Source organism: Notechis scutatus, chromosome 4, assembly GCF_049901735.1.
Source record: "Notechis scutatus isolate UNSWTSFEM ecotype Mainland chromosome 4, rNotScu1.2, whole genome shotgun sequence".
Lineage (NCBI taxonomy): Eukaryota > Metazoa > Chordata > Lepidosauria > Squamata > Elapidae > Notechis > Notechis scutatus.
This window is the reverse complement of record NC_142012.1, coordinates 70,057,390-70,084,935: the sequence shown is the minus strand read 5'-3', so window position 1 is coordinate 70,084,935 and position 27,546 is coordinate 70,057,390. Positions and strand designations below refer to the sequence as shown.

Here is a 27,546-nt window from a genome sequence, read left to right as displayed (position 1 = left end):
TTTGGTCGTTTGGACCATCCTCTCCACTTGCTTGTTCGCTGCCAGATGAGCTGGTGCCGAAAGGGCATGTCGGATTCCCAGATGGACGAGGAAGCTTTTGAACTGCTGTGCTCTGAATTGCAGTCCATTGTCCAAAACCAGCACATCGGGTAGCCCGTGAGTGGAAAATATTTTCTGCAGGGCTCTGATCGTTGCCTCGGTTGTTGTGGATTTCATGATAACCACCTCCAACTATTTAGAGTAGGCGTCGATCACGATTAGGAACGTTTGTCCCTAGCAGGGTCCTGCAAAGTCTATGTGTATGTGACCCCATGGTGCTGCAGGCTTTTCCCACTTGAGGGGGGCTGCTGAGGGAGGGGCTGGTCGGGATTCCTGATATGGTGAGCATGTGGTGACCCAGGTCTCAATTTCTCTGTCTATCCCTGGCCACCAGATGTAACTTCTCGCTAGGGCCTTCATTTTTACTATTCCGGGGTGCCCTTCATGTAGTAATCCCAAAATTATTTCCCTTAATGGTTGCGGTACTACCACCCTGTCTCCCCATAACAAGCACCCCCTTAATGCTGACAGCTCTAGCTGTCTGTCTTTAAAGGGCTTGAATTCCTCCCCTTCCATCTTGTTTGGCCAACCTTGCCATACCCAGTTCAAAACTCACACCAAAGTTTTGTCCTTTGCGGTGAATCTCACGATGTCTGCTGCCATCAATAAGTCCGGTTCTAAACATTCTACAAGGAATACGGCAGTCGTGGGGGCAGGGTCTTCCACTAGGTCTGGCAGGGGGCACGTAGGGTGTCCTTTCCTGGTCTGTGTAGGAGACTATAGTTTTATGGTGCCAGGAAAACTGTCCATCTTAGCATTCTCGGCGATAAGAGATTGGGTGTGGATTTGTTTCCTGAGATAATGCCAAGCAGCTGTTTGTGGTCTGTGACCAACTCAAAGTGTCTGCCGTATATGGCATATATCTGTATATGTATATGACAGAATATGTGCCTACTTCTTAAAAAAGCTATCCACTGCCATAGCAGAACCTCTAAGCATAATCTTTGAAAAATCTTTCAGGACCAGCTCCTTGCCAAAACTATGGTCACAAGCCACGGTCATCCCCATCTTCAAAAAGGGAGACCCCAGCCTAGTTGAAAATTACAGACCAATCTCTTTATGCTGCGTCACCTGTAAAGTCATGGAATCAATTATTAACCAATCCATCATCCTCCACTTAGAAAGAACCAACCTACTCTCTAATAAACAATTTGGTTTCAGGAAAAAACTATCATGTAATCTGCAACTCTTACACTGCAAAAACATATGGACTATATGAGATTCCGGTTTGCTTCACTTTGGCGGCGGCAGGAATCCGCGATCGTGCGTGGTTCCTGCTGCGCTCGCTGCTGGAGTGCCCCCGATCCAGCCGGATTTGGAGGCTATGGTTGCCCCGTAAAGGCGACCAAAGACAGGGGAGATCCGGGCAGGGGCTTGGGGGTATCACAAACCCCCTCCTCAGCCGGCACAACTCCCTTTTCCAAAGGCGGTGGAGTGGCGGTCAGCAATGGCCGCCACAAAGAAGCCTGCAGCCGGACAAGATTGTGCAGGAGGAAGTCGGAGAAAGTGAAAGTTTTTTGGCTGAACCGGGACAATAAGGAACTTCTAAATACCCTGGCAACTTAATCTTTTATACGATACACTGTTTCCCAAGAAGATTGTAAAAGCGGCGGAAGAAAGCAGAAATGGAAAGTTACTTTCTCTCACTCTCCTTCCCTACGGAAATAGCAGATGGAAATCCAAAAAACCTGCTTTGGCACAGAAGGTAATTAAATTTGAAAGCCAAGGGGATATTAAAGATCTTTGAACATTGGAATTAAAAACTAAAATTCTTTTGCTATAAGTGGGAAGAGAGAGGTAAAGAACTTATATTAAGATTTTATCGGAGGAGACGGCTTGGAGCTTATAAGACTAGAAATAAATGGCAATAAGACTTCTAAAAAAATATTTTGGAACTGTGTAATTGAATTTTACCCCAAGAAGAGAAAATATAAAAAGAAGAAAGTGCTAAATGAAACAGTTTGTCCTGATTTGGATTGCTTTGTGACTTTGTGACTTTTAGAAATTATTCCTTGAAAGACTAAAAACATTTGGGTTGTTTAAAAAAAATTTTTTTTTTACAATGGCATTATCTGTTGAAGAATTGCAAATGGAATTCCAAAAGTTAAAAGAAGAGGAACAGGAAGGCAAGGGCTCTTCTGGATCTATTTTTCACTTTTTAGAAATGGCGATTTCTACCTATCAGGATTTACAACTACAAGAAAATGGGGATGAAGAAGAAGAAGCCATCTTTAATGGACAAATAATCCTAGTTGAGGAAGAAAAGAGAAAGAGGGGAAAGAAAATGGAGAATTCAGAACTTAAAAAAGCAACCAAGAAAGGGAAAAATAAGGTGAAAAATTGATACAATCTCAGAAAGCAACAGAAAAGAGGAATACAACAGAGAGGGGAGACTAAGAGAGCAGAGATTGAGAGATGGGGGAGTAATTGACAAGAAAGGAAGGGGAAAAGGGAACAGAAGTCACAAAGGTTTAGAACAAGATGTTAAAAAACAGGTTTTTTTTAGAGATAAAGGGTAAAATATAATTTAAAAAAAAAGATTCTGCAAAAGTACATAAGATTGTATTGTAGATATTAGTATTTGAAATAGAGTTAGAAAATTGGAATATTATATGAGTTAACAATATATTAAAGGGAATGTATAAAATGTTTAAGATTTAATAATAGAGTTTATTGAATATTGCTTTTATTATATTATAAGCATAATTTCTCTCTTTTTTTTCATTATTCCAAAATGTAGTATTTAGATTGTACTAGGCAGAATCAATATGGAAAATATGTATTATTTTAAGTGCTAAATATAGGGGAAAGATAAAAAGGCATTATACTTCAATCAGTATTACAGGAGAAATATTGTATTAGAAAGAAAAGATAAATAGATAATTGAAAAACGGACAAAAGATGCAAGTATAGTGATTTAAATTGAGATGAAATAAATAAAATAGAATTAAGAGAGTGAATAGAGGCGAGAAAATATATAGAAAATATAGAATGCTAAATAAGATATGAAATAATATATAAGGTGAGCATGAATTTGATTTATGTCTGTATAAAAAGATGTAACTCGGGGCTAAGCCGCTTTCCAAAAAGAAGTTTTGATGTATTTATGTTTTGTGTTTTGTTTGTCTACGTTTGAAAATTTTAGAAGAATGTTGGAAGAGAACAATGGAATTGTAAACAAGACAGATGGAAGTACATAATGAATAAAAAGATATAGAAATCAAGATAAAAGAAATATAATTGAATAGAAGGAAAGGGAGAAATCGAGAGAAGTTGGGAAAAGATATGAAGTTGAATATATAAGATAAATATGTATATCAAATTGTGTTTGTATGGAAATGTGATGATCTGGAACTATGCTGTTTTTATACAAGTTGTTTTATGTTCTTATATTTTATGTTTTGTATGTTTGTGTATTGTTTTTTAAAAATTAATAAAATTTCTTTAAAAAAACAACAACAACATATGGACTATACAACTCGATCAAGGCAAAGCAATAGACACAATCTACATAGACTAGTGGTACACGACAAACTACTCCTAAAACTAAAATCTTACGGTATCTCTGGACACTATAACTATAACTATAACCTTCTGGTTTGGTTCTGCAACACAACAGGACAGACACAGACTCCAGAGGATAATTAGGACTGCAGAAAAAACAATTACTAACCACCTGCCTTCAATTGAGGACCTGTATACTACACGAGTCAAAAAGAGGGCTGTGAAAATACAGTATTTACAAACCCCTCACATAAACTGTTTCAACTCCTTCCCTCAAAACAACGCTATAGAGCACTGCACACCAGAACAACTAGACACAAGAACAGTTTTTCCCCGAAAGCCATCAACACTGTTCAACTATTTACAAAGTGTACACTACTATTACTGTTAATCTTCTCATCACTCCTTATTACCCATCCACTTGATTGTAGGACTGTAACTTTGTTGCTTGTATCCTTACGATTTATATTGACTGTTTCCTCATATGATTTGATTGTTGATTGTACCCTATGACTATCATTAAGTGTTGTATGTTATGATTCTTGATTCTTAACGAATGTACATTTTCTTTATGTATACTGAGAACATTTACACCAAGACAAATTCTTTGTGTGTCCAATCACGCTTGGCCAATAAAGTATTCTATTCTATTCTATTCTATTCTATTCTATTCTATTCTATTCTATTCTATTCTATTCTATTCTGTTCTTTCTATTCTATTATTCTATTCTATTATTCTATTCTATTCTTCATTCTATTCTATTCTATTCTATTCTATTCTATTCACCTGCATAACTGGATAGAAGCATTCCTGTCAAACAGACAACAAATGGTCAAAATTGGGAGTGTCCTATCAAATTCTGTACCTGTCAACAGTGATGTCTCCCAAGGCAGTGTTCTAGGACCAACTCTTTTCATACTCTATATAAATGACCACTGTGATCATATTAAGAGCAACTGCGTTCTCTTCGCTGATGATGTAAAGCTATTCAACACCACAGACTGCTACCCTTCAAAAAGACCTTGATTATGTATCAGAATGGTCAAACAAATGGCAACTTCAAATCTCAACAAATAAATGCTCTGTCTTACATGTTGGCAAAAAAAATCAGAAAATAAAATACAGGCTGAATAGTCAAGACCTTGTTGATGATCCACACTCTGTCAAGGATCTTGGAGTACTCATCTCTAATAACCTAAGTGCTAGAGCCCACTGTAACTACATAGCCAAAAAGGCATTAAGAGTTGTTAACCTAATCTTACGTAGCTTTTTCTCTGGTAATACTACACTAATAACTAGAGCATGCAAAACATTTGCTAGACCAATACTCGAATACAGCTCATCAGTCTGGAACCCACATTACATATCTGGTATTAGCAGTTGAGAAAGTCCAGAAATATTTCACAAGAAGAGTTCTCCACTCCTCTACTTGTTGTAGAATACCTTATGCCACCAGACTTGAAATTCTAGACCTAGAAAACCTAGAACTATGCCGCCTTCGGTCCGATCTTAGTATAGTATATAAAATCATACATTGCAATGTCCTACCTATCAATGAATACTTCAGCTTCAACCATAACAACACAAGAGCACACAATAGATACAAACTCAAGGTTAATCGCACCAAACTTGATTGCAGGAAATACGACTTCAGCAACAGAGTGGTCAATGTCTGGAATACTCTACCTGACTCTGTGGTTTCTTCCCCAAACACCAAAAACTTTAACCTTAGACTGTCTACTATTGACCTCACCCCTTTCCTAAGAGGTCTGTAGGGGCATGCATAAGCGCACCAATCGTCCCTGTACTATTGTTTCTTTTATTTATTTATTTATTTTTTCTTATATGTATCCATGTTTTTTACTTATACCTATTATCTTGTAAGCCAGGGGTCCCCAACCGCGGTCCGCAGACCGGTACCGTCCATGCGAACAAGTCTTACCGGGCCGCTGGTTGCTGGCGCCGCCATCTTTTTTGATAAAAAGTGCTTCCGGTGAGCTTTTCCGGTTAGAAAGCTCACCGAAGCACTTTTTCATCAAAAAAAAGATGGTGGCGCCAGCGCTCCTGGTGAGCTTTTCCGGGTAGAAAGCCGCGGCGTAAAAAAGGTTGGGGATCACTGTTGTAAGCAATTGATATAAATAAATAAAAAGTATAGGTATTTGTGAAAACGTTTCACTCCGGCTATGGCAGCGAGGGCTTCTTTGTCTATTTGGCCATAGTTTCTCTTGGCTTTCGACAAGGTCTTAGAATAATAGGCTACGGGGGCTTCCTTCCCATTTGGTAGTCGATGGCTGAGTATTGCCCCGATGCCGTATGGAGACACGTTGCAGGTGAGCTGTAGGAGCAAGGTCTCACTATATTGCATCAATACTGTGTCAGATGTTATAATGTCTTTTATTTTGGAAAACGCGGTGTCCTCGGGGGTTCCTCACTTCCAGGGTGTATTCTTATCCAACAGTCTATGGAGTGGCTCCGCTAAGGTCGCCTTCTGTGATAAGAGTATGTTATAGAAGTTTAATAAGCCCAAGAATGCTTGGAGTTCACTTTTATTCCGTGGGGTGGGGGCTTCCTTAATTGCTTTCAGCTTACTGTTCGTGGGTCAGATACCTGACCCATCGATTTTGAACCCCAAAAATTCAACGCTCGGTACGGCAATGTAGCATTTGTCCCTTTCTAACTTGAGCCCCGCTTCTTGGAATCTTTCTAATACTGTTCAAACCCTTTCCATTAGTTGGAGCTTGTCTTTGGCCAAGACTATTATGTCATCGAAGTAAGGAACTACTCCTGGCAGACCTTGTACAAGCCTTTCCATAATTCTCTGGAAAAGGCCAGGGGCTATGCTAACCCCAAATTGCAGCCAGTTGCACTTGAATGCGCCCTTGTGTGTTACTATCGTTTTGGCGGTTGCTGTGTCCACAGGCAATTGTTGATATGCCTGTGCTAGGTCCAACTTAGCAAAAATCTTGCCCCGGTACAACGAATGTAGAAGGTGCTGGACTACCAGTACCAGATAAGTGCTCTGTTGTAGCACGAGGTTCAGGGTACTCTTGTAGTCTCCACAGATTCTGACTGACCCATTGGGCTTTACAAGGGTCACTATAGGGGTCTCCCACTTTGCGTGGTCTACCGGCACAAGGATGTCTTGAGCTACCAGCTTGTTTAATTGCTCTTCAACCTTGGGTTGCAGAGCAAAAGGAACTCTCCGGGACTTCAGTCTGACAGGCTATGTTGAGTTCTAGGTTAAAACTTATTGGGGTCCCCTTATACTTGCCCAGTTCGCTGCTGAAAACATCCCGGAATTCCCTCTCCAAGACATCTAGATCATCTCCAGCACTTTCTCTGGTCATCGCTGTTGCGTGGATGCCAGTGAGGCTGATTTGCAGCGGCACAAACCACTCTCCCTAGAAGGATGGGCAGATTTCGGTCCACAATGGTCAGTAGGGATCCCTGGAAATCTCTGTATTCCACGTGGCAGATTTTCTTTCCCAGGAAATACTAGCCTTGGTAGTCTTTTAATATTATTCGTTGTGGTTGGAGCTTGCTTTGGCGGATGTCAGGGTTGATCTGGAGAGCCGTCCAGGATATCATTGATATATAAGACCCTGAGTCCACTTCCATCGTCTGTAGGGTTCCATCAATCCTCACTTCGGTGAGGAACTTGTTGGATTCCACAGTGTTTGTGTGTGCCACGTGGGCATAAGTGTAGCTGGTTTCTTCTTCCCGGCCACCATCTTGTTTTTTGAATTTCATGCCAAATGTCTTCCGATCTTTGTATTGTCTGTTCAGGGAGTATATTCTGTGGCTCGGTTTGTCCGCTGGTTGGCTGGTTCTGCAGGCTTCCGCGATGTCCCCTTTCCTCTCACATCATCTTCAGGTCGCCTCCTTAAAACAGCATGTGGACCGAGGATGATTCCCTCTGCAGCTTCCACAAGGCTTGGTTCCCTTGGCTGTTTTGGGTTTGCTGGTTTTTACCCAGTGGACATCTTCCTACTCACTGGTGTTGCTTTCGGAGCCGGATGGACTACGCGGTGTCCCCCTCAAGGCTTGGGTGGTGTGGACCTTGCTGCTGCCCTTGACTCAGGCTGCAGAAGAGTCAGAGGCTTCCACGGCTTTTGCTTCTTCCAGAGCCTCCTTGAACACGACATCCTCTCTTGTGAACAGTCTCTTCTGCAGGGTTAAATCCTTAAGGCCAAGGACTAGCCGATCCCGGATCATTTCCTCGCCGTTTGAGAACCTGCAGTTCTTTGAAAGTTTCCTCAGTGCAGCCACAAAATCACTTATACTTTCCCCTTCTTTTTGGCTCCGGAGATAGTTGTTCCAGTTTGTCAGGTATGATGGGGTAGGGTTGAAATGTCCCTTCAATGCTCGTTGCCGTTCTCTAGGTTATCTGCAATGAGGGCTTCGGTTAGTTCATAAAGTTCCGAATCGCAATAGGTCAAGAAGTAAGTCTTCTTCTTCACGTTGGATTCTACCTGCATCCCGACCACCACTAGATTTAGATTGAATCTTCCCATGTACGAGGACCACTTCTCTTTAGATGGCTCGAATGGGATTGATAGGGTTCCGTGGACCATGTTGTTTCGCTGTCAGTCTGAACGGTCAAGTTCACGAATCAGCTGGAAAATGGCCACGATGCCCCACGAGGTTCTTTGTCTTCCTCAGGATCTCATCCTCGTCGCAAGTGTTAAATAGGTGCAAATGAGGAAGGAGCGGGACGCAGGAATGCGAGAAATTCTTTATTTACAACCAGAATCAAAAAGCGAACAAAAACAGCCAGCGCTGGCTTTTATAGCCGGTGCTGTCCAACACTTCAGCCACTGACGGGAATCCAGTCTTCCCGCCAGTGGCTGAACCAATAAGTGGAGTCTTACATCACACTCCAACTTTGCATATAACGTAGGCCCATGTAAATGTAGCATCATGCATATTTAACAATCTCCCTCTCCCATCCCACTCTTTCTCTCTCTCATCTTTCCCTTTTTTTCTCTCTCCCTTTCCCTCCCTCTCTCTCATCTCTTTTTCTCTCTATCTCCCTCTCACCCCTTTCTCCCTCTTTCACTGTCTCCCTCTTTCTTTCTCTCCCTCCCACTCTTCACCTCCACTTCCCAATCCACAAACCCAGGGAATAACTAAGGAAATTTGACCACGTTCTCTCTGACTCTGGAAAGATACAAAAATAAACCTTGTGTTGCAAAAGAAGTGACTGTCAGGCTGTAGATCATCGCATGCACTTCAGAGAAGCATCATCCCAAGCAGCAGCACACTCACACTGGCATGCATACACATATCCTGCAACTCAGTCCAAAGTGGATGGAAAATATAGTCCCTGGGAGCCCCCGGGACGCTTGGCAGGCAAAGTATGAGTCAAAACTCCCGCCCACCCCCATCACCAAGACAGCATCTGCTGAATCCTTGCAAAACTGGGCAAAGCGGAGAGAGGAGAGCAGACAGAGCCAAATCAAGCCGAATCTGTCTCCCTCTCTTTCTGTCTCTGTCTGCCTGACTGGTGGGAAACTGCGGGCAGCTACTTCCAGCTTTGTTGGTGCTGGATGTATGACCTGCTCTCTGTCCTGAGAGTTGCCAGGGATGAGTGGAGTAGGGTTGCATTGTGTTGTAATGGACTCCAGGAGGAGGAGGGGTTCCAGTATCCCCCATTGTGAAGCATGTGTCAAATTAGGGACTGGATCCCTTCCTCCTTCTGGAGCCCATTACAACACAATGTGAGAGAGGAAGAGAGTGAGGGAGAGAGCAAGGCACTGCAAGAGCAGCGGGCAGGCCATAGAGGGGTTATTGGGTCTTCCCCCACACCCTACCCAAGGAAAGCCTGGCGGGCTTCTCCTTCCCTCTTTCCCATCCCTCTCCTCCCCTTCCTCACCCTCAACCCCACTTTGGGACAGAGGAGTGTGCGCTGGAAATGTGTGTTGGCATTTCCAACACACATTTCTCTGGCACTCACCCACAATTCTCTGCATTCCTCCAGGCCTGGCTTGCTGAGGGGGGAGAGCAGCCCTGACTCCTCTGCTTGCCCCCACCCACGGCTCCAGCCATCACTGCCAGGGGAAGGCACAGGAAAAGAAAGTAAGCAGAAACAGCTTTGCTGGAGCGAAAGAGCTGAGATCGGGGAAGGCACAGGCAATAAAAAGCAGTGCTTTTCAAAGGTGGCAGCTTGCGTCTCCTTTGAAACAAGTAGCTTTCTGTTGCCTGTGCCTTCCTCGATCTTAGCTCTTTCACCCCAGGGCCGTTTCTGCTTGCTTTTCCTGTGCCTTCCCTGGGCAGCGATGGCTGGGGCCGTGGGGGGGAGGCAGCAAAGATGTCAGGGCTTCTTCCCCCCACTCAGCAAGCCAGGCCTGGAGGAGCATGGAGAGTTGCAGGAGAATGCCAGAGGGTCAGGAAACACACCCCGACGTCTCCAATGTCCAATTCACCAATGGGGGCACTTCTGCCAGGCCATCTGCCCCTCCTGCTGGTTTGTTATGCTCGGTTCTTGGTGGGGGAGAGGATCCTTCTTCACGCTGCTCCCTTCTTTTTTCTTGGCCCCACCAACAATGGAGGAGGAAGGCCCCCACCCTGCAAGATCCACCCCCACCGTTCTCTTCCAGCCCTCTTTGATGGCGGCAACAGCAAAAATACCGCAATGAAGACAGAATGCTATTGCCGTGCAAAGGCAAGTGCAGGGGCATTTCACTCCTGCATTAAGGCTCCGGCCGTGCCACTGCCGCAACAGGGAGCCGCAACAGGGAGCCGCAACAGGGAGCCGCAACAGAGGGACCAAAGAACTGCATGCGGCTTCAGAGCTGCAGGTTGCCAACCCCCAGTCTAGACAGTCACTTATCTGAAATGGTATAGGTTCTCCTACTTGAACAGGGGGCTGGACTAGAAGATCTCCAAGGTCCATTCCAGCTCATTCATTCTATTCTATTCTAAATATATAAAACTCATAATGACAACTAAAGATCAAGGCAAGATTTTTAAGAGCTGATTTCAATAAATTTGGAGAGAGCTCGGGAAGGATTCCATGGATGTGGATCCTCAAAGGAAAAACAACCCAAGAAGCTTGGTCCCAAAGACTCATTTCTGGCAGAGTTTGAGGGAGAGAAAGTGTGCAGCCAAAAGCAGAAGAAGCGGAAAGAAGTAGCCCGCTGCATGGGGTGAATGGGGCAAGTTCCCCCCTCTGCCCTTTCCCCCTTCCCCTCACTACCTTGTATTGTTCGCAATGCAAGCGATACAAGCCTTGTGTTCCCACGGGCCATGTGGGCAGTGCAGCCTTGTGTTCCCCCGCAGCCTGGATTAATTGCTTTGGGGGTGACATTTCTCTGTGGACCACCAAAATTTTCTTGTGGACCACCACTGGTCCCTGGCCCACTGGTTGGTGACCACTGGCTTAAACGATGACTGTGTTGCCCATGGAACCAAGTCCTCCTGCACGGCTGGTGTGTCTTGGCTGAGGAAGCTGAATCAAGCAAGCTCAAAACCAGTACCATGCAAACCGCTCCTGGAAGAGATCCCTACTGGAAAGGAAAAGGGAGGGAACCCAAACCTTGCTCTGCCCTGCCGCGCTCAACCGGCTGCTTCAATTGCAGGAAGGAAGTTTACTACGCAACCAAGTGCTGTGTGAATGCCCACCCGGAAAGGAGAGAAGCAGGTCAGAGAAACCCTCAAAGCCACCACCGTGTTCCAGAGACACCGTCCTAAAAACCCATGTGGTCGTTGAGTTCTTGCTAGAATTAATTACAGTGTGAGGAACTCCGACCCCTGTGGTGGAGGAACTCGATCAGTCAGAGATCAACTACAAAGACCCTTTGGTAAATGTGGTTGTCGAACCTCTTACAATCCCTATAGAACTGTTAATTTCATTGACAGGAAGAAAAGTGAGACTTAAGGCATTGCTGGATTCGGGCTGCACGAGAAGCCTAATAAGCCCGACTCTCATTGGGGAACTGGGCATTCAAATAAAGTCACTAAAAACTCCAATCTCATTCTGCCAATCTGATGGGTCCATTGCGCCCCAGCCACATTTGCCATTGAACCACTCAAACTAATGATGGCAAATCACTCTGAAACCATTGCTTTCATTGTGACACCATGGATGGACTGGTCCCTAGTTCTGGGACTGACCTGGTTAAAGAAGTGGAACCCAAGGGTGGACTGGAGGGAGGGGGCCCTCTAACTCCCTAATAATGAATTAGTCTGGAGGAACCCTCCCAGACTGGAATACCGTAGAGTGAGGAGGTAACTGTGATTGCAGCGAATGGATCCCTACTGGGCGTTCCCAGGAAAATTGATGGATGTTTTCAGTGAAGCAGCCTCAGATGAACTCCCCCCCCCATAGGTCTACAGACTGTGCCACTGAGATTTTACCAGGGGCCAAACTACCTAAGCCAAAACTTTACGCTATGACTCCCTGGGAATTGGATGAACTATGGCAATTTATAGCCAAAAACCTCATCGAACCAGCAAGACCCAAGACCCAGTCCTGTTCCGGGAGGATTGCTCATTACGCTGTGTGGATTATAGAAATTTAAACGCTATTTGCAAGGAAAATCTCTATCCCCTATCCCTAATGAAGGACATATTGGTCCATGTGGCAAACGGGAGATTTTTTTTCCAAACTAGACTTAAGGGAGGCTTATTACCAGACCCGGGAGGGAGATGAATGGAAAACAGTGTTTAATTGTCCGCTGGGATATTTTCAGTTCAAGGTTTTGCCATTCAGGCTGCAAGGGGCTCCCGTTTTCATGCAGTTGAATAATGAGGTGCTGCATGAGCACTTGCATAAAGGAGTTTTGTTTTATCTTGATGATACATTGATTTATACTGAAACTAAGACTCAGCATGTTAAATTGGTGCGAGAGGTCTTGAAACTAAGGCTAAATTGTTTGCCAAACTCTCCAAATGTGAATTTCACCAAGATAAAATAATTACCTAGGGTACTGAATCTCTCACCAGGGGATAGAAATGAATCCCACAAAAGTCAGAGTAGTCCTCCAGTGGGAAACCCCCCCACCCCCCAGTCGCAAGCAATTGCAGAGCTCCCTGAGGTTCGCTAACTTTTATGGGCAGTTTATGCTCTCTTTTGCTCAAATAGCATTGCTGACTACAAATCTGTTAAAAACCAAAGGGGTAGTTAAACCGAAACCTAGCCAACCACTGAAGTGGACTATGGACTGCCAAGCAGCATTTGAGAAACTGAAAAGACTCTTTTCAGCCGAACCTGTGTTAAAAGACCCAGACCCAGAGAAACCATTTGTAATTCAGGCCGATGCCAGTAATGTGGCAGACAGTGCAGTTTTACTCTAAGAGAACAAAGAAGGTAAATTGCAACCATGTGCATACACCTCTAGGAAATTAACTGAAACTGAACAGAGATAGGCAACATGGGAAAAAGAGGCTTTTGCAGTCAGGTGGGCACTCCTAACTTGGAGACATTTTTTAGAAGGAAGCAAAATACTTTCTAAGTATGGACCAACCACAAGAACTTGGAAGTACTCAAAACCCCATGGAAATTGTCCCCAAAACAGGTCCAATGGGCACAATACTTCCAACGCTTTAATTTCTCTTTGAAGTATTTACCAGGAGGGAAAAACTTTCTTGCAGGTGCCTTGTCCAGACTACCCCAATACAACAGTGTCAAAGCGGAAATAATTAAGCCCATGCTCCCTGCCTCCCAATTAGCTGCTAAAGTTGTCACATGCTCTCAGACAAAGAATGACCCCCCACACACACCTTAGACAATGCCACCACCACAGAGTTCAAAAAGGCCTTGGAAACAGATGAGTGGTTTAGTACCCATAGACACACTTGCATAATAAAAGATGGGTTAGCTTGGGTGGGGAATAAACTGTATGTCCCAACTAGGAAAAGGCTGAGAACTATGCAAGCTTGTCACAACTCCAAATTAGCTGGTCACTTTGGTTTTGTAAACATGTTACATTTATTGAAATGGCAATTCTGGTGGCCCTCATTTAAAAAAGACATAGAAAGCTATGTAGCAAACTGCCCCATTTGCGCTGCCGCGAAACGCAGGCAGGGGAAAACCCCTGGTCTGCTGCAATCAGTGGTAAACCCTTCAGCACCATGGAGAGAGATCTCCATGGATTTCATTATAGAGCTCTGGAAATACACTGATCTGGGTTGTCACAGACCTTTTCTCAAAGCAGGTTCACTTCATCCCATGCCAAAAGATCCCTACGGACAAAGTCTTGGCTAAGCTGTTTTTGGTTCACCTAGACCACTTGCATGGGGCCCCACAACGTATTATTTTATACAGAGGAGTGCAGTTCACATCCAAGTTCTGGAAAGCCTTTTTGGACCTAATCGGAACTGAACAGGGACTTAGTTCTTTCTAGTCCTCATCTGCGAACAAATGGGGCCACAGAATGAATGAACTCAGTGCTGGAACAGTATCTGCGTTGTTTTATTAACTATCAGCAGGACAACTGGACCGAGTTATTGCCTTTTGCAGAAGTAGCCTCAACAATGCAGCCACACTAGTACAGGTTTTATCCCATTCAGAATGGCCATAGGACAAGAATTTAATGCTATGCCTGAGTTACCCTCACATGAACCAGAAATCCACTCATTGAAACAGTGGATCAGTCATTTGCAAACCAGTGGTCTGCAAAGTCTTGTATGAAGCCAAGGCTGCCTATAAAGCACAAGCAGATAAGAAACAAATAGGACCTATACCTTACAAAGTGGGGGACAAAGTTTACCTTTCCACCAAGTTTCTAAAAACTTTGAAGCAGTCTAAAAGGCTGGGCCCAAAATACATTGGGCCTTTCCCTATCGTTCATATTATTAACCCTGTCACAGTGGAATTGCAACTCCTAAGTCATTATGGCAAGTCCACCCCATGTTCCATTGTAACTTGTTGAAACCTAAAATTACTTCTGACCTCGTCCGGTTACTACCCCTGTTTCACCTCCTATTATGGTAGAGGGCGAACAACATTTTGAAGTTCAATAAATTTTAGACTCCAGGAAATTCCACGGAGATACTACGAAACACCTCCCCTTCTCACACAATGAATGGGTTCACAAAAGCATGTATATGCCCCTAAATTAATACATATATTTCATCAATTGTACCCTGACAAACAACACTGATTTTATGTTTTCTTTGTCTCCCCTTCCCTCTTTATGTTTTCTTTCAGGTGGACTTCCCATTTTTCTAGGGGGGGGAGGCATGTCAGGTCCCATATATTTCTATTGGGACACTGGCATTCTGGTGGGAGAAAGGAGGATTGGAGAGTTCTCTATATGAAGTTTCTGTTTCTGTTTCCTGCATTGCTGTACTGTGGAAGGGGTTTTGTTTACATTGCTTTAAATTGCTGTTTTTAAGTGGGAAAATTTAGTTCCTACCCAGACCTTGTGTTATCACAAGCCTTTCAATAAAAGCTCCTTGGAACAACTTCAGTTTCAAGAATCCTGCTTTCTTGGGAAGATTGGAGAGACAAGACCTTACAGATGTGACTGGTCCACTAATGGGAGAAAGTAACAAGAAGGTGACGAGGGAGAAAACAGAAGTGTTTTTTGCATCTGTCTACACAAAATGAAAAAAACAGTCCAACTTATTAAAAAACCTGTAACATGCAGGTTAGGAATCTAAGTCAAAATCAGCAAGAAAATGGTAAGAGAACACGTATCCATCCTCTATGAGTTCAAATAGAATAGAATAGAATAGCAGTGTTGGAAGGGACCTTAGAGGTCTTCTAGTCCAACCCCCTGCTTTGGCAGGAAACTCTATACAATTTCAGACAAATCACCAAGAGCAGATGGATTATATCTCAAGGTTCTAAAGGAATTGGCAGATGTGCTTTCAGAACCACTGAACCATATCTTTTAAAGATGCTGGAGCACCAGGGAACTACCAGATGATTGGAAAAGTGCTAATGTAATCCCATCTTCAAAAAGGAAAAACAAATTATCCAGGAATCTACAGACCTGACATCAATATCTGGGAAGATATTGAAAAGACAGTCAAGCAATGAATCTGCAAATACCTAGAGGCAAACACAGTTATAATCAGAAGCCAACATAGGTTTATCAAAAACAGATTATGCCAGACACATTTTATTGCATTCTTTGACAAAGTGACAAAATTAATAGACTAGCAAAATTCTATGATATAATTTACTTGGAATTCAGTAAGGCATTAGATAAAGTAGATCACAACCTACTACATGATAAGATAGCAAAAATGTGGGCTAGACAGCATCACCACCAGATGGATTTGTAATTGGATGACAAACTGCACTCAACATGTAGTCCTTAATGGAACTGCATCTACATGGAGGGAAGTGTGCAGTGCGGTGCTCTAAGACTCTGTCTTAGACTCAGTACCAGTGGTGGGATTCAATTTTTTTACTACCAGTTCCGTGGGTGTGGCTTGGTGGGCATGGCAGGGGAAGGATACTGTAAAATCTCCAGTCAGAGGTGGTATTTGCCGGTTCTCCAAACTACTCAAAACTTTGCTACCAGTTCTCCAGAACTGGTCAGAACCTGCTGAATACCACCTCTGCTCCGTACACTTCAATATTTTAATCAATGATTTAGATGAAGAGATAGAAGGGAAAACTCATCTAATTTGCAGACAACACCAAGCTGGCAGGCAACATACCGGAAGATAGGCTACAGAATGAAGTTGACTATTTTGAGCACTGGGTCATATCTAACAAACTGCATTCAATAGTGAGAAAAGTAAGGTTTTACACTTAGGCAAGAAAAACCAAATGCAAAAGTATAGAATAGGTGGTACCTGACTAAATCCCCTGTGAGAGGGATCTTCGAGTCCTCATGGACAATCACTTAAATATGAGCCAGTGTGCTGCAGCTGTCAAAAAAGCCAACACAGTCCTAGGCTGCATTAACAGATGGACAGAATCAAGATCACATGGAGTATTTATTAGTACTGCTTTATAATGCTGGTTCACCACAATATTTAAAAAATGTTGAAATTCTGGAAAGAGTGCAGAGAAGAGCAACAAAGATGATTAGGGGACTGGAGGCTCAAACATGAAGAATGGTTGCAGGAATTGGGTATGTCTAGTGTAATGAAAAGAAGGACTAGGGGTGTCATGATAGCAGAATTTCAATATCTAAGGGTTTGCCACAAAGAAGAGGGAGTCAGCCTATTCTCCAAAGCACACGAAGGCAGGACCAAAAGTAGTGGATGGAAACTAATCAAGGAGAGAATCAACGTAGAACAAAGGAGAAATTTCCAGATAGCTAGAACAATTAATCAGTAGAACGATTTGACTCCAGAAGTTGTTGGTATTCCAAAACTGGCGATTTTTGAGAAAAGGTTGGACAACTTTGATATGCTTGAACAAGAGGTTGGCCTGGAAGACCTCCAAGGTCTCTTTCAACTCTGTTATTCTTTTAAATCCTAATAGTTTAAGTGGAAAATACAGAAGTACATACTTAACATGTTTAGTAAAATTAATTTAGTGTAAAACCTATGTGTCAGATGATGGCTACCCTTTTCTCCACCATTTTCTAGGAACAAGTCCCACTCTATTCAGTGGGTTTCTCTTTATTGTACACATTACAATGGATTCCCATTAAAGAGCAAATGGCAGGAACCCATACAAGGAACAAGGTGCTGGATATCTAAAACTATGAATCCCGCAGCACTGTGAACCTGTAAACAAATCTCCAGCTCCTGGATTGTATCTGCCCAGCACACCTGAGTCAGACTGCCAAAATGTAGCTGCAAAATGTTTGATAAAAAATTTCTCCCCCATACTATTCAAAAAATTAAGGGTAGGCAGGTGTCTGGGAATTTGCCCAGGATCCAGAGCCAAGTTCAGTAATCTTGGCATCAAAAATTGGCAGTAGGAGTTTAGGATTCTTTTTCCTTTTTCTACAGTTTAAAGATGGAGTAGAAATGGTTCTTCTCCTGTTCCCATTTATACTCTTCAACACCATGCAAAATATGACCCCCAAATTATTCAACCCTGTTTCTTCGTCTTCTGCAGAGCTGGCTGTTCTATAGTTCTAGGAAACAGTAAGAAAAAAAGGACACAATTAAGATATTGAGTGCAATGATCCAACTTCAGCCTACTTTCTAAAATTCCTAGTTATAGGTCAATTAAGATACTGGATAGAACCACTTTCCCAAATGTACTAAGACCATTTCTCACCTATTGATATGTTTCCAAATCCAAGAGTAATTAACCTTTCCTTGTGTTCATTAAGTTGATGCTTTGATTCAGCTAATATACCATTTGTCCACAAAAGCAAATTTGTAAACACTGAATGAATTACTCCAAACCTAAAAAATAAACAATGCAAACACATTATATTATATACACATAACTTTCCAGTAATGAAATATTGATGATACAACAATATTAGATGTTTGTATGTACTTAAGTAAACACACTATGCCAACATAGCTCTACCCCAAAGATGCATTCTATTAAAAGAACAGGCCTGGGAAACCATGCAGAGCTGGTATCTAGACTCCAATACCTTCACCAATCGTGAGGGAACATCTTTTGTCCTTCTGAGGCAGCCGCCACACATCTTGCTTCTAGAATAGGGGAAGCCCTAGACCACCCTCTCCTCTTCCAACAGAGAGAAGAGCCAGCAAATGAATGAGGAGCAACAAAGGCCTTTTCTCGGTCCTGCAAATTCATATTTCTTGCAGAACTTGTTTTCCCATAAGCCAGATCTTTCAGATTCATTAGTAAAATGGAACATGAAATATACTAAAGGTTTCCAAACTCACTCACCAAACAATGTATGCTCCAATTCTATTTTTCAGTCTACCTTTGTCCTACATCATTAAATTAACAGTAGACTGCAGTGATCTTCTGTATGCCAAAGTTAAATTTTCCTGAGAAAAAGATGGTTACTGGGGAGTATCTACTTAGAAAAAGGTAGAGGAGAAAGAGCTGCAGCCAAGGCAACACTCAGATAAGAATGTTACCCTGGCACAAACCAGGAGTGTAAGTTGAGAAAACATCTCAGGTTTCACCCTCCCTAGTTCCCTTTAAGATAAAGAGGAAGCCATTCAGAGTTGCATGATTCTGTTACAATAAACCCTATAGTAAAAATAGTTTCAGTATTCATGACTTTGCGTTCACCTTTGGTCTACCTTGAAGGGCTGACATCCGCTCCCTTTGGCAACAGCATTGAACACATTTTAATACTGTATAGAGAAGGTCTATATTCATCCTCCACAGCAACAAATGATCTTTTTAAAAAAACTTCTGCCATTTATATTTTATTTTATTAGTTTATTTGCTTTATTTTATTTAGTTTCACGATTATATGGCTACCTATCTCATACAATAACTCTTAAGTGGCTGACAACTGTCCATAAATCATAGTTAAAAACAAAGGTACCTCCTCTCCAATATGGCACCAGAACATACATCCTCACAGCTCAACTCCCATCCTAGCTTTAGGTTTGGGGGAAAAGCTCTTTCTTCACAGCCCTCCAGAAGGCTAAAAGGGGTGGGATCTCCCTGATTTCAAGTGAGGCGGGCTGTTTCAAAGGGCGGGGGCAGCCACTAGAAAGGTGCTCCACCAAGGTCCTACCAGATTATAACAATTAAGGAAGGGGACCTAGAGCACATCTACCCTGTCTAACCTAGGAAGGGTGGGCAGGTATCCTCAGGGAGTGGTGAACCCACAAGGGTTCTTATGTAGGGTTTTAAAGGTGATATGCACCTGGTTAGCGGAAGGAAGCCAGTGCAGCTCACATGGCAGTAGCATTACTCAGGGCACCCAAAACTAACAATTGCAGCTCCTGGATGCCTTCAAGCCCCATTTACAGCATTGCAGTAATCTAAGCAATAGGTAACAGGTGACTGTGTACAAGGCCTTGTGATCCAGGAATGATGAGCTCAGTTGTCACACATTTGTGCAAAGACTCTCTTGGCCACAGCCACCACCTGCTCTTATAGCAGGACCACCAAATTGTGCACCGGATCTCTAAGGGAAAGTGTTATCTGCCATCGTCAGCTTAACACTTTGGTGGCATCTGCCATAAACTGTTAACGGGGGTGGGGAGGAAATAGGCAATTGGCATGTAGACAGTAGAGATGAACCAAGGGGGAGGAAGTGACAGATTTGACAGAAGCCAGAGGTTTGAAATCCAGCCTGTTCTGTTCTTCAAAGCCACAGAGCCTGGGAAAGGAATGCAAACTGCACTAAGTGGCACCAAACATCCAAGCAGTTCCCAAAACACCTAGGCGGCACACCATTGGATGAAGACAGATTGGCCCAAGGTTGGAGGGCCAGGGAGAAGGGGAAATTTTGTAACTATTTGCATGGGAATTTTTGTTCCAGCCTGCTTTCATTGCAACCATTAATCCTTAATAAAAGAATCTATCACTTCTGAGACTTCCGGTTTGTCGGCTTCATGCGGCGGCAGGGATTTGCGAAGCTGCGCGATCCCTCCGCCGCTAGCCGTTTTGGGGCTCCGACCCAGCCGGGTACGGAGCTAGGCTCCTGCAGGGGCAGCTGAAGGTAGGGGATCCGGAGAAGGGTTTGGGGTGCTGCAGACTCCCTCCCTGGCCGGCAGAACTCCCTTTTCCCAGGACGGTGCAGCGGCGGTCTGTAATGGCCGCCACAAAGAAGCTGGCAGCCGGGTAAGAATGCGCAGGAGGAAGTGGAGAAAGTGCTTGAAAGGAGAAAGTTTTTCTTGGCTCCTAGGACTCTAAGACATATCTAATAAAATTCCTGAAAAGTATGACTTTCTGAATAATACCTGCCAGAAGAGGAAAAAAGCGGCTGTGAAGGTGCTGAAAGGATAGCTTTCCTCTTTTCCTACGGAATAAATAACTGGATATTAAGAAACCTATTTCTTTTAGGTGAAAATTGGTTTTAAGCGATGAGTGGGAAGAGAGAGGATTAAAAAGAAAACATTTGTATGCTAAGATTTGTTGGAGCAGATGCCTTAAGGATTTGAAGACTAGAATATATTGCAATAAGATTTTAAACAGATTTGGACTTTCTTTCTCTTGGATTGATATTGCCCCAGAAGGAGAAAGTGAGAATTCTGCCTTGGTTTGGACTGACTGATAACTTTGGGACTGTTTTTTTATTTTATTTTCTTTGAATATTCTGGTTGTTGTAAGAAGAAAGAAGGGGAAAAGAAAAGAAAAGATTTATAATGGCTCTTTCTGTTGAGGAACTAAGAAAAGAATATGAACAAGCAAAAAAATGGTAAAGATGGTGTGGAAGAAGCTTTCCTTTTCTTAGAAATGGCGCTTATTAATTATCAACAAACATTACAACAGATGAAGACAGCAGAGGAACAAGAAAGAAAGAAAGGAGCCATCTTTAATGAATCTCAGAACTTGATCCAGAAAGAAGGAAGAGAGAAAGAAAAGAAAAGAAGAGAAAAGAAGAAAATTAAAGGACTTAAGGACTTAAGATCTAAAAAACATTTAAGAAAGGGAAAAATAAGGTGCAAAACCAATATGATGATAGTAAACAAAAGGGAAAAGGAATCGACAGAGAAGGGAAGCTGGCAAGGCAGAGGCTAGAAGAAGGGGGTAGAAAGGTTTGTTGGGAGAAGAAAGAAAGGGAAAAGGTGGAGAAAAGCTACAATGTCTTGAAATTAAATGAAAAAAAGAAACTTTTTTGGATAATGGATAAAGTATAATTTAAAAAAAAAAAGATTTTGCAAGGTACATAAGATGAGATGGTAGTATTGTAATGATTTAAGAGTTGATAAGAGATTAAAATGTTAAAATGTTTAAAAATGATTGGCTTTAAAACTTAATAATAGGGGAGGTTTAGAATATTGTTTTAATTAAAGAGTTTAATAAGACTATGGTATTGATGTTATTATAAAATTTTTATTATAGTATCTTTTTTTTTAATATTTGGATTTATTGTCTAATTATGTACTTAATTATGTTGGATGTATTAGTTAGATAGAATGTACCAAGCAAAATCGGATTGGGTATTAGATATTATTTTAAAGATTAATTTGATTAACTTAGGGGAGATAGAAAGGCATCATACTCTGATTAATGATTTCAGGAGAAACTTATTTTCTTTTTTTTTTATAAGGAATGAGACAAAGGGATGATAAAAATGGACAAAAGATATAAATATAATGATTCAAATTAAGATGATTAATTAAGATAGAAGTAAGAAGTGTGAAACATGTGGGGAAAGTTAATATAGAAGGCTTAGAATGGTAAATAAAATAAGTAATGATATGTAAGATGAGCATGAATATAATTGAAGTCCATGAAGAGAGAGACACCTGGGTCCAAGTTACTTTCCAAAAGATTTTTTTATGTTTTGTGTGTTGTGTGTATATGTCTTTTTGGGGGAGAATTAGTTAAAAATTGTAGAAATATAGATTGAGAATAATGGTAACTAAGTCAGAAAGAAACAGATGAAATAATAATAATGATATTGAATAAGAGTAAAGAGAAGTAAAGAGAAATTGAATAAGAGGTTTTGGTATGTTGTATGGAAATGGTTTAAAACAGAATTATAATTTATCTGACTTGTTAAATTGACAATGAAAAAAGGTTTAAACATGTAATGAATAATGACAATTTGTGTGTTTTAAAAATTAATAAAACTTGTTTTAAAAAAAAAAAAAAAAAGAATCTATCACTTCTATTAGCTGGAGTTGAGGATCTTTCTTTCCTAGGGACCCACAGTAGCTGGAGCAAGCCTGAAAGTTACCCCATCCAGAGTTAGAGATATCAATTCTCCTGATGCTGGAGGTGGGGGCAGAGGCAGGGGTGGGATTCTACCAGTTCGCACCTGTTTGCTAGAACCAGTTGTTAACATTCTAAGCAGTTCGGAGAACCGGTTGTTAGAAGAAATTACTGGCCTAATCCTGTAAGGCAGCTAGGAAGGAAACATTCTGGTGTTGCTTACAGAAACTGCCTCTCTGTTAACTCTTATTACATTCTTGGCAGGACTGGACTTCCTGTCTCAGGAACTTCTCTGGAGTTTTTTTCCCCCTCCTTTGCTGGTACTTTGCTTGTGTGGAGTGACCTTTCAAAGTTACAATGGCACTGAAAAAAGTGACTTATGACCATTTTTCAGACTTAATGACTGTTGCAGCATCCTCAGTCATGAGGCCAGGCGAGGAGATGCGTGCCTCGATGTGAGTGATATTGAGTTGGCCACGCTCAGCCAATAACATGACCACCAAGCCATGTCCACCCAGTCACATGACCACCAAGCCATGCCCACCACCTAAGCCATGCCCACAGAACTGGTTGTTAAAAAAATTGAATCCCACCCCTGGGCAGAGGGAACTAAGTTGCAGCTGGTTTCTCCCCATCCAGATTCCCACATCCTCCAGACATTGAACCAGGACCTGAACAGCAGCATCTGCCCACAAAGGGTACTGATATATAGTTATCATTAGCATATTGAAAATAGTGAACCACTTGCCAACAGATAATCTCTCCCAGCGGCTTCATATAGATATTAAGTAAGAGGAGAGGCAAACTTAAGTTCTGAGGCACCCCAGAAACAGGGGCCTAGAGAGATGGACCTCTCCTCCCCCACCCAACATTGACTGCCATGGAGAAAGAAGAACTACAGCAGAGAAGAGTCCTCCCATGCCAATCCTCAAGGCTGCTCCAGCAAAATGGTTGATATCAAAATCAGCTGAGAGATCCAGAAGAGCCAGTGAACATGCCACCCACACCTCAAGTTCTCCAAAGATGCAGTCAAGATGCTGTCTCAGTACTCAGCCTGAATCCTGACTGAAAGGGGAGCTCATTGGGACTTATGGGTGGAGAAAAATACCTTAGGACTAGCAGTAAACTAGAAGACGTGACACTTTTTGCAATCATACTTATGAAAAATGATTACAATTAATTTTGATGTCAAACCATTATTTCTACTGTTTGGTTGCAATAAATGCCTACACTCATAATTTCTTAGGTTTACTGATATATTTTAATTAAACATTAAAACACTGTATTACCTCCCTCCCTGAACAGTATTCACTTTACCTCTCCAGTGTTTTGAAGGACTGGATAACATCCTTTGCGTGGCACCATAAAAAATATACCTGAAAACAAACATGAATAAATTATAGTGGGTCCCATGGAAAAAGTAGCATTCAATTAATCATGTATAAAAACAATTAAAAGAATCTAGAAAAATGTGCCCAGACATTTTCTTCATTGTCTCAATTCAGACATTATCTGAGGGCCCTCTCTACCCAATAGGGACCAAGTCGCTCTAGAAAGGGCTGTTGGATAGCTATCAGCAAATGCAATAGCGGTGGAGATATATTGATGTTTCACAATCCTTTCTGGATGGCCAGCAGGATTGGGGCCTTTCTCAGGTATGAGGATGTGAAGATAGCCTTGTAACTGGACATGAAACATCTTGATAAAGTACTTTTTTACAGTAACTGCAATTTGTTTTTCTTCAGTGAGCCCTGTTTATGTTTTTATTATTTGCCACCCAGAATTCCAATGGTAGATGGCAGCTACATACATCTGTTAAATAAACACGTAACTGTTTCCTTTAATTGACTGCCTTTCCATATAATACCCAAAAAAAAGGTTATAGATAAAAGTTGAAAAAGGGACGTCAATGGTAAATCTAGACAAGAACATGAAGGACAAGGCTATTTCTATGATAATAAAAAGCCAAATTAGCTAAAGCAGATGTCTTTCCAGAAGTAAAGGCTAGAGCAGAGAAAGAGAGAAAGGAAATAGAAAATTATTGATTAGTACACATTTTTATAAGAATACCACAGACTGCAAGAAAAACAACATCGAAGTCCTTGTCAGGTTGCCCTCCACCATCACTTGCTGCCTACCACAATCCTGAGAGGGAGGAGAATGTGGGGGGGGCAGAGAGAGGGAGGAGAAAGGGAGGGGCTGTTCTAAAGGAGGACAGATGAGGGAGACCAGCCCGGACAGGAAGTCTGGGATACTTTTCTTCCTATCACAAGAATGCTGGGTTGTGCCTCTTTTTTAGAAACTATTTTTGTTATCAAACATTTTTATTAAGTTATATATCAAACATTTTTACTGAATTATATATCAAACATTTTTATTAAGTTATAAAGTGTTAGAAAATACAAAAATAAATAAAAGAGCAGCGAGAGGGGAAGGGAAAAGGGAAAGAGAAGTGAGGAGTGTTGTGCACAGTGCAGGTAAGGGGGCAGAGAGGGGGGCAGATTGCATGTGCATGCGCAGGGGGCGTGGGGGGACGCACACATGGCCTTCTGGGTGCTGGCATGCGAGTGCTGGCGCATAAGCGTGCGCACAATTTTTGGCACAGGAGCCCAAAATAGTTAGCCACCACTGATCTAATCTATAAAACGCAAAGTCAAAGTTACATTCTTTTCCACATCAAGCACAAAATACAGAAACAGTTTCCATGTGGAAACAAAAATACTGTCAGCCTCAAGAGATATTCATCCCTAACTATCAAGATATCTTCACCCCTAATTATTGCTTATTTGTTGCTATGCTCTTTACCTCTCTTTCGGCTGTCATGAAACGGTGGGAGGGGGGGAATCTTGGAGGGGAAGAAGGCAGGAGGTGTTTTGCATTCCTTTGCTGGGTTAAGAAAGGGAGGGGGGATTCTTTGTTTTAACTTTCCATTTCTTCACTAGCCTCTGTCCTTTTTTCTGCGCAACTGCGAACTTTTATCAAAATATGTCAAGGTCACTGACAGTAGCCTCATCATCACCTAGAGATGACCACATGATCCTATTCAGAAGTTTTAATTGGAAGAATCATTTGATCTCTGGAGGGGGGGGAGCAATTCTATCCCTTTGTATATGCATTTTACCCGCCAATATTTCAGTTTCGGAATTGATTCTGTTGCTACCATTCAATTTCCAGTAAAAGAATAATTCTGCTCTACACCATGGAGTCTGAGTATTTCTTTCTTGGGATTTAGAAGGAGCACAGTCTGACATTATTCCGAAACTGACATATCAACCCACCCGGAGAAAACAGCAACTTTTTCTTCCGAGGGGGTTTCATCTCATGTCGTCTCCAGCCAGCGATGAAGAGGACCAGGGAGCTGTGGGAGGGCAGCCGATGCTGTTACCAGAGATGCCGGCTGCTGACCTACTGGCCGACCTGACTCTGGAAGAAACCCCTGCTGAGATGCCCAGATGGTCGTTGGGGGTTGATTGGAGAGATCAGGACAACCCCCCTCCTCCCAGAATCACTGTAAGACGAAGGGGTGCGAAGGAACGGCTGTGGCAGGAGGGGGAGGAGATGGAATGCAGACTGGATCAAGGCGGCAGGTTCCTTATGGATGTTTCTGAAAAGCCCGGCACGGCTCCAAGGTATGAGGGGGAAGGGGGAGCGAAGTCAGCCCGGGGAAGTCGAGCTACCCCCACCCCCCTAGCCCAGCCTACGCCGGCGCAGCCACCCGCGGCCGCCTGGGGAGCCCCAGCAATAGGTGTGCTTCCTGGAAGACGCCCCCTGCCTCCCTTAGATGTGAAATTTGGAGGAAATCCCAGAGACTTGGGGTTTTTCCTGGTGCAAGTGGGAAGCTATATGGCAGAATTTGAAAGGGAGTTCAATTCTGAAGCAGCCAAAGTGAGATGTGTCACCAGGACCCTGGAAGGGATGGCAGCAGACTGGGTGGTGACTTTGTTCAATGATAACTCCCCCCAACTGCGAAACCTCGATGTTTTCATGACTGCATTGAGGAGAAGATTTGAGGACCCCCTGGCAGAGAGAAGGGCTAGAATCAAAATGAAAACCTTAACCCAAGGGGGGAGATCGGTTGCAGATTACACCCAGGAGTTCAGGCAGTTGGTCTCCTGTCTCCGAGGCTGGCCCCAAGAGGCCCTGGTGGAAACTTACAAAGATGGCTTAAATGAAGATGTATACCACATGTGCATCTCCCGGAGGGATCCACGTGATTTGCAGTCGTGGTACTTGCTGGCGGAAGAGGTGGATATTGATCTGGCTCGAAGCAGACGCAGAGGAGGCCCCGGCTGGAGAAAACTACTCCCCCCACATCCCCAAGAGACCTCCACTCCCCAAAGAGGAGGGATGGCGGCAAGGGCCAAGACCACAGCCTGTTTCCGTTGCGGGAAGGAGGGCCACCGGATGGCGGAGTGTCGAGTCAAGTTGGTCCCACCAAAGACGCAGGGTCCAGGGAGGAAGCCCGGTAAACCCCCAACCAAGCCCCGCGAGACCGGACTGAAGGCGAGGGAGGTTGTAGAGGTCGCCCTTCCGGCGGGAGAGGAGCTGGGACCTCCAACCCTACTCGACGAGATCGATTCGGAGGATGACGCCTCGGTAAGTCCTACCCAGGGGCCCATGACCATCCCAATAAAGTTAAGGGACCCTACCTCGGGGACCAAGGGAGAGATGTTGGCCTTGTTGGACTCGGGGTGCACGAGGTGTGTAATTAACATGAAAGTAGTAAAAAATATGGGCATCGGACTGAGAACTTTAAGAACGCCCATAGCTTTCTGTCAATTGGACGGATCTGTGGTGGGATGTCACCCAGCGAGCTTTATAACGGAACCCTTAGAGATGACCATGGGAACTCACCGCGAGATCTTATGCTTTATCGTGGCCCCCGGGATGGAACAGCCTTTAATATTGGGATTACCCTGGCTTCGGAAGTGGAACCCCCAGGTGAACTGGAGAGAGGGGTGGATACGCATCCGCACCGATCGGCCACCGGAAGGGGAGGAGCCCCACCCTCGGGAGGGGGAGGAGAAGTCCCATCCGAAGCCCCAAGTTACGGGTGAGGCAGCTTCCGCAGGTGTCGAACGAGTGGATGGGGAGGAGAAAATCCCGAAGGAGTACTGGGACTTAAGAGAAGTGTTTAGCGAAGAGGCCTCTGACGAGCTCCCTCCCCATCGCTCAACCGATTGCAGCATTGAATTTCTACCGGGGGTAACGCTCCCGAAACCGAAGCTGTATTCGATGACACCGGGGGAGCTGGAAGAACTGAGAGCGTTCATCGACAAGAACCTGAAACGCGGTTTCA

At 43.2% G+C, this 27,546-nt stretch overlaps 2 protein-coding genes across 2 annotated transcripts in view; both read right to left on the bottom strand.

Annotated features, from left to right (window-relative positions):
- The window catches only part of CC2D2A (coiled-coil and C2 domain containing 2A), a 1,114,036-nt gene that overhangs the window by 1,035,128 nt on the left and 51,362 nt on the right, over positions 1–27,546 (bottom strand). The window lies entirely within an intron of this gene.
- Positions 1–27,546, bottom strand: part of OTOP1 (otopetrin 1) — a 101,491-nt gene that overhangs the window by 51,120 nt on the left and 22,825 nt on the right. The window contains exons 3-4 of the mRNA XM_026675849.2: positions 23,565–23,623; positions 17,748–17,878 (exon numbers count right to left, since the gene is read on the bottom strand). Coding sequence (XP_026531634.2) covers positions 17,748–17,878; positions 23,565–23,623 — 190 coding nt within the window. The remainder of the gene's footprint in view (positions 1–17,747; positions 17,879–23,564; positions 23,624–27,546) is intronic.